The sequence below is a fragment of the Sminthopsis crassicaudata genome, chromosome 4 (genome assembly GCF_048593235.1).
Source record: "Sminthopsis crassicaudata isolate SCR6 chromosome 4, ASM4859323v1, whole genome shotgun sequence".
Taxonomy (NCBI): domain Eukaryota; kingdom Metazoa; phylum Chordata; class Mammalia; order Dasyuromorphia; family Dasyuridae; genus Sminthopsis; species Sminthopsis crassicaudata.
Window position 1 is genome coordinate 271,514,083 of NC_133620.1, and position 13,763 is coordinate 271,527,845.

At 33.6% G+C, this 13,763-nt stretch overlaps 1 protein-coding gene across 2 annotated transcripts in view; it reads left to right on the top strand.

Moving 5' to 3' along the window:
• The window catches only part of CYP39A1 (cytochrome P450 family 39 subfamily A member 1), a 138,272-nt gene that overhangs the window by 91,449 nt on the left and 33,060 nt on the right, over positions 1-13,763 (top strand). For both annotated transcript variants that reach the window (XM_074310737.1, XM_074310738.1), the window contains one exon: positions 6,514-6,647. In XM_074310737.1, the coding sequence (XP_074166838.1) occupies positions 6,514-6,647 (134 nt within the window). The remainder of the gene's footprint in view (positions 1-6,513; positions 6,648-13,763) is intronic.

Below are 13,763 nucleotides of genomic sequence, written 5' to 3' on the forward strand. Positions count from 1 at the left end.
CAAAGGATATGAACAGACAATTCTCAGATAAAGAAATTGAAACTATTTTTAGCCATATGAAAAGATGTTCCAAGTCATTATTAATCAGAGAAATGCAAATTAAGACAATTCTGAGATACCACTATACACCTATCAGATTGGCTAAGATGACAGGGAAAGATAATGCGCAATGTTGGAGTGGATGTGGGAAAACAGGGACACTGATACATTGTTGGTGGAATTGTGAATACATCCAGCCATTCTGGAGAGCAATTTGAAACTATGCTCAAAAAGTTATCAAACTGTGCATACCCTTCGACCTAGCAGTGTTACTACTGGGCTTATATTTCAAAGAGATTTTAAAGAAGGGAAAGGGACCTGTATGTGCAAGAATGTTTGTGGCAGCCCTCTTTGTAGTGGCCAGAAACTGGAAACTGAGTGGATGCCCATCAATTGGAGAATGGCTGAATAAATTGTGGTATATGAATGTTATGGAATATTATTGTTCTATAAGAAATGACCAACAGGATGATTTCAGAAAGGCCTGGAGAGACTTACATGAACTGATGCTAAGTGAAATGAGCAGGACCAGGAGATTGTTGTATACTTCAACAACAATACTGTATGATGATCAATTCTTCTGGATGTGGCCATCTCTAACAATGAGATGAACCAAATCAGTTCCAATAGAGCAGTAAGGAACTGAACCAGCTACACCCAGCAAAAGAACTCTGGGAGATGACTATGAACCACTACATAGAATTCCCAATCCCTCTATTTTTTGTCTGCCTACATTTTTTATTTCCTTCACAGGCTAATTGTACACTATTTCAAAGTCTGATTCTTTTTGTACAGCAAAATAACTGTTTGGACATGTATGTATATATTGTATTTAATTTATACTTTAACATACTGAACATGTATTGGTCAATGTGCCATCTGGGTGGGGGGGGAAGAAGGGGAAAAATTAGAACAAAAGGTTTGGCAATTGTAAATGTTGTAAAATTACCCATGCATATATCTGGTCAATAAAAACTATTAAATAATAATAATAATAATAATAATAACTAGTTCTGAGGGTCTACAAGTTTTGTGGATTCCAAGGTAGAGTGATCCAGAGAGAAGTGTGATCACTGATGACTTGATTTGCACTCTGGCCTTTACTCTAGAATGGCCTACTCCTTATGCTAGCTTAACCCTTTGCCCTAGAATTATGATCACAGTCCTTAATCCCTTTTGACTGACCAGAAATGTTCCTTTCTACTCAGAACTGTATATGGGCAAAAGAGTTGTCAATCAGAAACAGCTATACCCAGTGCCAACAAATGATCCCCTGCCATCTCTTTATGACCAATTGTCTGATCTTCTTATCATAATTTTTGGATTGAAAACTCCTGGAATGGTTGCAGCTAGCCTCCAAGGCTTGTTGCTATTGCTGCTACTGTCTGCTGCACTCCAAGCTGGCCTCCACAAAGATTTCCAGAACTCTTCTACCACCAATATTCTAAACTTTTATTTTAAGAAGAGTTATTTTAGAATTATTTGGAGGGAAATGTTGTAAGATTTCATCTACAATGCCACATCTCCTCTGCCATCTTGGCTTCACTCCCCCACCCTAAACAGATGAATTTACAAGTGAATTCCACCAACTATTTAAAGAACAATTAATCCCAATATGATAAAAAAAAAAGTTTCAAAAAACAGGGAAAGGAGTTCAACCAAGTTCCTTTTATGACATAATTATGGTTTTGATACTTAGAACATAACAAGCAAAAACAGAGAAAGAAAATATAGACCAATTTCCTTAATAAAAATTGATTTAAAAATTAAATAAAATATCTATAGTAAGATTTTAGCAGTATAGCACAAAAATATATGCTATAACCAGGTGGAATTTATACCAGAATGCAGATGTGGTTCAATATTAGGAAACTATCAGCACAATTGGCCATATCAACAACAAAAACAACAAAAATCATATAATTATATCAATAAATTGAGAAAAAGCCTTTGACTAAATATAATACCTAAAAACTCTAGAAAGTACCAGAATAAAGGGAACTTTTCTTAACGTGAAAGGTAGCATTTATCTAAAACCAAGAGCAAGCATTATCTGGAACAAGGCAAAGCTTGAAGCCTTCCTTGTAAGATCAGGGATGAAACAAGAATGTTTATTTTCATTGCTATTATTCAATACTGTATTAGAAATACTAGCTATAGCAGTAAGATAAGAAAAAAAAAGTTGAAGAAATATAAATTGTTAATGAGAAAATAAAGTTATCCCTCTCTGCAGATGATATGATGGTTTACTTAAGGAACTCAATTAAAAAATTAGTTGAAACAATTAACAATTTTTGCAAATTTGCATATTATAAAATAAACCCACATAAATCATGAGTACTTCTATATACCGTCAATAAAATCTAGCAGCAGGAGATGGAGAAATTCCATTTAAAATAAATGCAGACAAAATAAAATACTTGGGAGTCTACGTGCCAAATCAAACTCAGTAGTTATGTGTTTAAACACTTGTCATACAAATAAAGACAGATCAATGAATTGGGGAATTATTAATTGCTCATGAGCAGGTTAAGCTAATATAATAAAAATGACAATTTTACCTAAGTTAATTTACTTCTTTAATTCCTTACCAATCAAATTAACAAATAATTGTTTTATAGTTAAAAATAAATTCACCTGGAAAAGCAAAAAGTCAAGAATATTGAGGGAATAAACAAACAAAAAATAAAAGTGAAAGAAGGAATCCTCACTGTTCCACATTTCAACAGAGTAACTTTTTACTACAAACAAAATGGTACTATAATTTATCTGATACTAGCTAAGAAATAAGAGTGGTGGATCAGTGTAATAGATTACACCTTTTTTGTTGTCAATTGTTTTTCAGTCATATCTGACTTTCCATGACCCCATTTGGGGTATATTTGGCAAAAATGTTAAACTGGTACGTCATTTCTTTCTCCAGTTCATTTTACAGATGAGTAAATTGAGGTAAAGACCTGTCCAGATATATAATAGGTATATATGCACATAAATGTAAATAAACAACACATAGTACTAAATGACCACAATAATCTAATTTTTTATAAATTCAAAGATGCAAGCTTGGGGTTAAGAACTCAACATTTAGCAAAAGCTACTGTGAAAACTGGAAAATAGTTTGGCCTAAACTAGATATAAACCAACAACTCACATTATAAACCAAGATAAAGTCAAAATGGATAAGTGATTTAGACATATATGTCAGATCTATAGTTAAGGAAAGAATACATGACCAAATAAGAAATAGAGAGGATCATGGGAAGTAAAATAGATAATTTAGATTACATAAAATTCAAAAGCTTTTGCACAAAAAAACTAGTTCAACCAAAATTAGAAGGAAAAATAAAAACTGGGGGAAATGTTTATAGCACGTTACTATGATAACTACTATGTTAGAAGTCTCATTTTTCAAATATTTAGAAAACAACCATACACACACACACACACACACACACACACACACACACACACACACACACACATATATATATATATATATATATAAGCAGTCTTGTTATAAATGATTAAAGAATGTAAGCAAGAAGTTTTCAGGAAACATCTGAGATATCCAGTCATATAAAAATGCTTTAAATCATTGTTGATTAGTGAAATACAAATTAAAACAATACTGAAATACTAGATGACACCTATCAGGTTGACTAATATTAAAGAAAAAGTTAAATGCTAGAGGAGATTTGGGAAAAATAGGACACCAATGCACTGTTGGTAGAATTTTGAACTACTCCATTCTGAGAACAATTTGGAACTAAGCCCAAAGGACTATAAAACTGTATACCCACTGACCTAGCAATATCACCACTAGGTCTGTATCCCAAAAAGATCAAAGAAAAGGAGAAAAGATTTATTTGTACAAAGATATTTATGGCAGCTTTTTTTTTCTAGTGGCCAAGAATAGGAAATTGAAGGGATGCTCCAATTAGGAAATGGCTGAATAAGTTGTGGTATGTGACTGTGATGGAATACTGTTGTGTTCCAAGAAACACTGAGCAGAATGGTTTCAGAAAATCCTGAGAAGTCTTATATGAATTGAATCAAAGTGAGGTTATCAGAACTTACAAAATATTTTATACAGAAACAGCAATACTATAAGAACGATCATCTGTGAAAGAAATAGCTGAGGGGGGGCAGCTAGATGATGCAGAAGGTATAATTCTGGCCTTGATTTACTGAGTTTGAATCTAGTCTCAAATGCCTAACAGTTACTAGCTGTGTGATACTGATTTACTTAACTCCAACTGCCTCACCAAAAAAGAAAAAAAAAAAAAAAAGAAAAAGAAAAAGAAAGATTTATCTGATGTGATCAAGAGAGTGATCCAAGATAATTCTGAAAGATCCATGATGGAAAAAAAAAAATTCTCCAGAAAGAGAACTGATGATCTGAGTGCAGATTGAAACACACTTTTAAAAACTTTATTTTTATTTAGTGTTTTCTTTTGCATCATGGCTAATATGGAACTGTATTTTGCTTGATTTAATTTGTATAATTGATAAATATTACTTGCTTTCTAAGGAGGAGAAGGAGGTAGAAGGAAGAGAATTTGGACCTCAGATTTTGAAAAATAATTGTTGAAAAAATTTATACATATTGGAAAATATTAATAAAGTGAAATAAATTTAAAAGAAGCACGGCTTAAAGCAAATAAGATGGATGTTAAAGCATTAGAAACGGGATCTATGTCTGTAACTTTGGAAATCAGTTGATACTATTTTGATAATGGATTTGGTATCTCTCAATGGAGACAGATAAGTGCCTCTGTGATTATTCTGATAGAAACACAAACCCACATACACAGGTTTATCCAGTGATCAAACCTGTTCTGGATTGTAAGAACTGTTTGCTTGTTCACAGACAGAGACTTCTAGGAAATATTCTCCTGTCTTATCCCATCCTCTTAGTGGTAGGGGAAAATGAAGCTTAGGTGGAGTGTGACCTTAGTGACTTAGCATCAGGAAGACCTGTATTTGAATCTCTCCCTTAGACACTACCTGTGTGACTCTGAACAGGATATTTAACCTCTCTGGGCCTCAGTTTCCACATTTGTGAAGTGAGAAGGCTGGATTCCATAACAAGCTCCTGTTCTCTCTAATCTTTAGCCTTATGACCTTGCCCACTTACACAGAGTGACATTGCAAGCTCTACCTATGGGCATATCCTGTTTTAGCTAAAAGGAAAAATAAGCCTATTTCCACTTCACCTCCCACTCCCCATTTGTAATCTCTAACTACCAGCATTGTTGACTAGTGAGTAAAATTGATAATTCTTATTTAACAAATACTATTATTTAACTTTTATTGAACTTATTGGCCGAAATAAGATTGAAAGCTGAAGCAGCTGAACCAATAATCCAGGTCAAAACCCCAGCATTTCTAGCCTGTTACCTGCGTCATTGCCCCAGATTTCTACTTTATTTTGACTGAAGGGTCCTGAGGGTTTTAGGAGGCTTGATCCTACTCCTTCTTTCAAGTAGCTGACATTATAAGTATTAAATAATACATGGGCCCCAAGTCAAGAAAGCATCTGAGCACCTTCATTCAAAGGTGACATTCCAGATGGAATGAGTGTGTCATTTAATGATTTCTTGGTGCTATTTTTGGACCTTCTGAAAGGAATGATAGAGTATTCAGGGAAAAGGCAGGGTGAAATGGTGACAAGAGAGAAGCAGGAGTCTTTTTTACTCTCTTTATGCTGCTGTTGCCAGTCTTGTTAACCCTTACTAGGATGGTGGAGGAAGCCAGAAGAAACAGAAGAAACAATTCATCTCTGAACACATTTCTAATTGACTACATTCTGGTGATCTTATAACCAGGAGACTGAGTCATACTAAAGATGATCTATCTAGCTTATAATATGACTTCACAAGGATAGGTCCAGTATTTGTTTCATTTCCATCTTGGCCAGCCACTTCAATTGTAGCATTACATTATTCTATCTGACTGGCACACTGGTCTTGAAATCAGGAAGACCTGGATCCAAATTCTGCCTTAACACTTATGACCTTTGTAACTTGAAGCAATTTACTTAAATTCTCCAACCACAGTGTCCTCCTCTGTAAAACAGGTACATTAATCCCCCTTGCCTTCTTGTGTTGCTGTCAGGATTGAATGAGATAATATATGTAAATTGCTTTCCAAATTTTTAGGCTCTTTTTGATTGTGAGCTACTTGAGGAACTGAATAAAGAAAAGGTTGAATTTTTATTTAATTTGGCATATAGCCAGTGTTAAAATCTGGAGAAGGAAATGGCAAACCACTGCAGTATCTTTTCTAATAAAATCTAAATGGAATCACAAAGAGTTGAATATGACTAAAAATGACTGAACAACAACAATAACAGTATTAAAATATATTTATTTAAAGCAGGATTTATCCTTAGGTGTTGTTAAATTTATAAAAAAAAAATTGCTTTCCTAAATATTTTTTTTATTTCATGTGATCTTTTTACTTTTTTCACAGGTAAAAATGAAATTGAAATGTCACAAAATGACCTGAAAAAACTCCCACTAATTAAATGGTGTGTTTTAGAAGCCATTCGCTTAGTTTCCCCTGGTATGATTGCAAGAAAGGTGATTGAGCCAGTGAAAATTTTGGTGAGTTTTTATTTGCTTATACTATTATTATTATACTAATAAGTATTCTGTGGGAAAATATTTCAGATTTTATAACTGCAGCATCTCTCATGGCCCATGTTCTATGATGTATAAAAAGTTTGAGAATTTTCTCATTAATTTCTGGGTAATTAATCATTTTATTAATTATGACTGGTGAATAATTAACAAAAGGATGGTCATTTGACTGACTCTCACAAAGCAAAAGACCCCTCATGGAACCTACTCAACAATTATAGATCCTTGTTAAGTGCCTGAGAGTGGAAACTAATTCTGATTAGTTAATGAGACAATGAATATTGTAATGAAAGTGGGCTTGTTCCAGTGAGGATTTGGGATGGCTCTGATCTCTTAGTATTGAACAAAGAAATTTGTGTATATCAGGCCCCTCCCTGTCGAGGGGGATCTAGACAAAAGGGAGAATTAACTCCTACCCAGGCCTATCTAATTAAACATGATAGGCGGGAAGTCACCACTTCCCCTACACTAGAATCCCTTTACCTTTTCTGTCAATCTAAATGTCCAATTTTAGGTGCATCTGGCCCATTATTTCATCCTATCAAACAAACACCTGGCCTTTCAAAGCTTAGCTGGATAACCTTCAGGGGCTAATTTTTGAATGAGGAAATGGAAAGGGGAAAAACCTTAGTCTTAATTCAATAAGTGGTCATTAATATAATAGAGAAATAATCATTTCTCTCAGTTCTAAAATGGAAAGAGACAGATTCAGATAGACATGCTGGAATGAATTAACAAAAATAATTGATTGCAGAATATTTTTACATTGATTATTTAACTTGATCCTCACAATAGTCTCTGCAGTAAAGTAGTAGTAGTATTACCACCTTTTTAAAGATGAGGTAACCAAAGGGTGGTCATCAACTCCTAAATCCTGACTAAGAAGTATTTATTGAATACTTATTATGTACTTTTCAATGTTTGGGGTTTTTTTATTTGTTTTGTTTTGTTTTTTGGTTACAAAGTGTTTTTTTTTAAATATCAGAATAGGAATGTATTGCCAGTGATTAGCACCAGTACCTGGCATAGTTAAGCAAAACCAATCAACATAGTGTCTGCCTCTGGAAACATATGCAGAATCCCAAACCTGAAATTAGCCGCATTTGCAAAGAAGTGGAAATAGTTTTGATCTGTCCTCTTCGACAAGATCTGACAATCTGACAGCTTTTTGACTTTTACGTCATTATAGTCACTCTTTAGTAAGTTTTGTGGTTCTACTTGCTTCATTATATATCCTCCCAGGTTTTCCTGAATTCCTCATATTTATTATATTTATTTCCTCATATGTAAGTCATAATAATATTCTCTTGCATCTGTATGTCACAAATTTTCAGTCATTTCCTCATCAATGGGCATTCATTTTGTTTCTAGTTTTGTGTTGCTGAAAAAATGCATATCAACTGGCATTTATATAATGTTTTACTATTTACCAGCCCACTTTAAATATTATCTTACAATAACCTCATCAAGTCATACAGGGATGATGTTACAGAACAACTAAAGGAGTTAAGAGAAATTCAAGAAACCACCTCATCCAACTTGTTGTTCAGTCTTGTTAATCATTTCCAACTTTCCAAGACCCCATTTGCAGTTTTCTTGGCAAAGTCCTGGAGTACCCTGTCCACTACCACCTAGTTACCCCCATCTTACTCATAGTTGATCAAGAATTCCTTCTCCAATAGATAATACATGTGAGACTAATAAATATTTGGGGCAGAATTTTCCATCTGAGCTTACATAAACAGTAGTGTTTATCTTTTGTATCATTTTTAAACAATTCATTTTCTCTTTTCGTTATTGACTAAAGAAAACTATTTGGATATAAAGAGTCTATTTTGAAAAAAAACAACTGGTGAGTAAACAAGGCTCTGTACACTAGTACTGTGAATTATTATACATTAAAAGTTATTATTGTATTTTTATGGATAACATGTGCATAAAAATATGTTAAAGCAGATTGGTTTTTCCTTATACTTCAGTAGATAGTTTGTGAGTTGCCAAAACAAACAAACCTTCTAATCCCTGGTGACCAGCTTTGAGGAGGTTGCTTGATACTGTCATCTGAAACAACATCACCTCATCTATGTTGGTAGTTGGTAGGGGGTAGAAAGGTGAGAAAGATAATAATGCCTCCTGATCTCTCAGTTCTAGTCAAATCTTGGGAAAGGGATGGGAATGGGTGATGTTATGTGATGTTGGATTGGGGTGCTATCTTTTTATAAGGAATAAGATAGATTTCTATTTAAAATGGACTGACTTATGGAGCTACCTTCTTGGCCCACTTTCCAATTCTGACTCATACTGGCAGACCAGGATGTTATGCCCCCAGAGTTCTAAAAGAGTCACCATGAGTGGCTGGTGCATTTGCTTGTGTTATCACTTAAAATACCAACTTCTGTGTTCCTCATTGATTATCAGTTGATGTTAGCTACTCAGAGTTAACTAGCTTTTTTTTAGAAAATGATTTTTACTAAAGTAATATAGTAAAAAAAATTACTTAAATAAATACATAAATAAGTAACATTTTTTAAAGTCTAAAAAATCTGGGACACAATTTTCCACAATTACATTCATTCTCCAAGGGAAAATAGATTCAAGCTTAAAGACCCAGTGCAGATATCTGACAGTTCTTGGTTAGAAGTCTTTTTCTCATGGACTATCATTAGATTCCTTTGAGGTAGATGTATTTCCTGGTGGGGATTCAAAACCTGTTTTGTTTTGTTTTTTTTAGACTCTTGAATCTGAACCTTCTTTTAATTTTATTCTCTCTCAGCTTCAGGCCAGATGTATTGTTTAACAGATGATAATGATAATAATAACAATAACTAGCACTTATATAACACTTTAAGTTTAGAAATTACAGACATATCATTTTATTCCCAAGACAACTTTGAAAAGCAGGTGCTCTCATTATCCTCATTTTATAGATGAGAAAATTATAGCACAGAGAAGTTAAACACCTTTTCCAGGACCACTTGGCTAAGTCTGTGGGAGGGTTTGAACTCAGGTCTTATTTACTCAAAGTCTAGCTCTCTAAAGATTGAGCCACATAATTAACTGGGTATTTATTACTTTGCTACTAGTCCATCTTCTCCAGTGATATGACCAATGCAGGATGGGGACAAAAGATGGTTTATGGGGAGTGTTATATTCTCTTTGAGCTCATTCTCCTCCCTCATGCTTGCTTTTGATACAATTAAAAAGAGTCTTCTCAAAGTGCTCCCAAAGCTTTACTATCAAAGCTGTGGCCAGTATGGTTCTAATGAGTATCTCTTATGTATTTAGACCCAGAGTTGTATTTAATTCTTTCAGTCAATCTCAATATACTTTTATTATCTGATTTAATCCAATGATTGATGCATTTAGTTCCTTTCCAACTTTATTATCTAAGTTGTTCACATCTAGTTTTTACCTTTGATTGAAATACTATGGGAATCTAGGAATTCTACACATTTTTTATATTTTTATAATTTTATATATTTGATTCTATGACTTAGAAAGAGACTTTCTTATCTAAAAACAGTTTTGTTATTGTTCAGTCATTTTTCAGTCATGACCTACTCTTCATGAACCCATTTGGGGTTTTCTTGGCAAAGATATTAACTTGATTTGCCTTTTCCTTCTCCAGATCATTTTACAGATGTTTAAACTGAGGCAAACACAGTTAAGTGACATGCCCAGCGTCACACAACCACAAAATGTCTAAGGCTAAACTTGAATTCAAGAGGATGAGTTTTCCTGACTCTATACCTAGAACTCTATCCACTGCTCCACCTATCTCTCTCCAATAAAGATATCAGGTCTTGTATCTTGTTAGGCACTTCTCTGGAGTTAAAGTATGGGGCTTTCATAAACCTCCAATGGAACATATGATATGCAATAAAACTGGAAATATATAAGTTGAAAATTTTCTTCTAAAGCCTAGAAGGAACTGAAGAGTCCTAACACAAACCTTAGCAAGGAAGACCATTCATTCAATCATATATGTATTTGTTTATTGATTTATTTGACTATTGTTTTTTTTTTTTTGTTTTGTTTTGTTTTGTTTAATTATTTCGCCCCATCTCTTTCAGACTGGCAGTGTGGTGTCCATTCATAGGCCAGATTCTAATGCAATTAACAGAGAAGCTTAAAGTCAGCTCAGTTTCCCACTTGTTCCTGTTTGTTCCTCCTAAGGCAACCTAGATGCTCCCCATTCTCCAGACTACCATATTTTTGCTGAATTTCATGGAAATGTCTGGTCAGCATTAGCCCAGTGCAACTCAGAACTCCTGAAATCAAGAGATTCACCTACTTTCTACCAGCATCCATAGCAATATGAGTTACAGGGATATGTTACCATGTCTGGCCAACTATACTGTTAAAAATTATATTTTAATACAAAAATGTATGTATGTGTATATGTAAACACATATATGCAAGAGGAAAATATATGTGTGTAGATGTTTATGTATATACATATATATTTATGTATAAATTTTGATAGATTTGCTTGTTTACCTTGATCTAGAATTTTTTGTGCATATTATGAACTGGCTAGTCTTTATTAAATACTTCTCCTACTTTAAGAAAAATTCTATCTGTTTGAGTAAGATTCAGTTCATCTCTCTGCTCCATTTTTCAAATACTCAAGATCGTAGTTGTTACGGTCAGGGCTCCAGAAATAGGTTTTTCTGAGTTGGTAATCTCTTTCTGAAGGAATGTTCAAAATCTGGTCTTTTAGGGAATTAACATTTCCAAATCTAGCTAGATTATCTTTTGAATAACAATAGCTGGGTCCATAATCAAAGCTTTTCTTGCTTGGATTAAATTGAGAGAGCTTTTGCTCTATGGGTACAGCTTCTGAGAAATAGAGGCTAGAGATTCTTAATCTGGAGTGCCTAATGGGCTGTGGATGAATTTCAAGGGGCCTCTGAATTTTGATGAGGAAAAATGCACCTTTATTTTAACTAATCTTTTAACTGACATGGAGCACTTCCTTCCATTATATATGAAGGCAAGAAACATTACTCTGAAAAAAAGTCATAGGCTCTATCAGAATGTCAACTCTAGGATCACTTACATGCTATGATAAAACATCAGCATAGAAGGTCAGTGGAGAATTAAGAATTATTACTGTAATTTACATATTTTAAACCTTTTTAATGTTCTTATGATTGACATAATTTTGGTTAAACCAGAAGAAACTTACAAATGATGAAAATTATTATAATGATCTTTGAAATTAATTATTTCAAGAAATTTGAGAAATTCTTCAAATTGAAATGCTTTAAGTTGGTAAATGCTATATAATGTATTTATAAAATTTATGTGGAACGGTTTTCTGAGATTGGCACCACACTAAAACTATGAAGCATTTTATCATTTCAAAATGGAACAAAAACAATAAACCCTAAGACATTTTATGTTCTGTAGTAATTGTACTACCTTTCACTGGTAAGGTACTTTTAACTTTTTTTGTAAGTTATACATTTATCTCATTTCATACTCCATTTTAAAATAATAAAATGAAATAATGAAATTATACATTATAGATTTTAAAAATTCTTTCTTACCACAAGCTAAAAATCTCTACAAATTCTCCATATACATTTCAGTTGATGAACCCTGAAATGGGGAATTAAGAGATATGAATCCTAACTAGGACTTGTGGCCTTAAGCTATAATAATAAAAATTATAACTATAACTCTAAAGTGTACAATCAGGCTTGCTATTCATTTTCCATTTATTTTATTCTCCTTAGGATCCCTATTATTATTATTATTATTATTATTATTATTTGTCTTTTTACAAATGAAAAACTATGGCTTAGAGGTTGTTTCAGAAACAGCAGTATTTTTCTTCCACTTCTGTAATTTTATGAATATAGGGAAATCCACAATGGGGAAATGACCTCTATCAATTTAATAGATAATTTATGCAATTATGGCCTTGGGACTTGCCTGAATGTATTAAGAAAGAAGATGACTTGCTTAGGATGACAAAGTCTATGTGTGTCAAAAGTTAAGACTTGAACTCAGATAGTCTGGACCCAGAGGCTGGCCAGCTAGATCCATTAAGCCATGCTGCCTTTAATACTGTAGTCTTTAGTGAAAGCATGTTGATAGGATCTAATTTCTTTCCTTTTTCTCATCCTTTCTTCATCTTAGTTTTGCTGTTATGTCCTATCTCTTTCATTTTTTAAAAATGTTATTTTTTAAGATGTTAGGCAAGTCACTTTTTTTGAGCCTCAGTTTATTCATGTACAAAATGGGAGGGTTAGACTTCATGACCTTTAAGCCCAGATCTACAATCTCTTTATTTCATAGTTCTCATTTATAACCGATAGTCCAGCTTCTGGCAGAAACCAGAAGTAGAAAGGTCTTCTATCTTTAGTCACACTTTCATAGACCTGCTGTTACCATTGTCCTTATAGCTATTCTCCTTGTACCTCTGACTTGCATGTGGCTTTTTCTGACAGCATGTTTTCACTAATTCCACTACTTTATCTTAGGAATTTCTGCAATAGGGCCCAGAGCCAACTAATCCCCTTCTCTTCATCCCTGTTTTTGGCATTCATAGCTTGCCTGTGAAGTAAGTAGTGCAGATATTATTTTATCCATTTGACAGAGGAGAAAACTGAGGTGCCTATGAAATTACTTCTTTATAGTTAATATATTATGTTTCTTTGATTTTTCTTTTCCTATGTACTTTTAAAAAATATTTCTCTTGAGTCTTGTAGTTGAAAATCAAATTTTCTGTTCAGTTTTGAGTTTTTCATCAACATCAACTCATCAGAAATGATCGAAAATCCCCTATTACACTCAATAACTGTCTTCTCCTGGAACATTATACTCAGTTTTGCAGGGTAGTTGATTCTTGGTTGTAGTCCAAGTTCCTTTGCCCTCTAGAATATCATATTCCAGCCCTCTGATCCTTTAATGTGGAAGCTGCTAAATTCTGGATAATCCTGATTATGGCTTCTTGATATTTGAATTGTTTCTTTCTGGCTGCTTGCAGTGTTTTCTCCTTGACCTGATAATTCTGGAATTTAATTACAACATTCCTCGGAGTTTTCACTTTGGTGTCTCTTTCAGGAG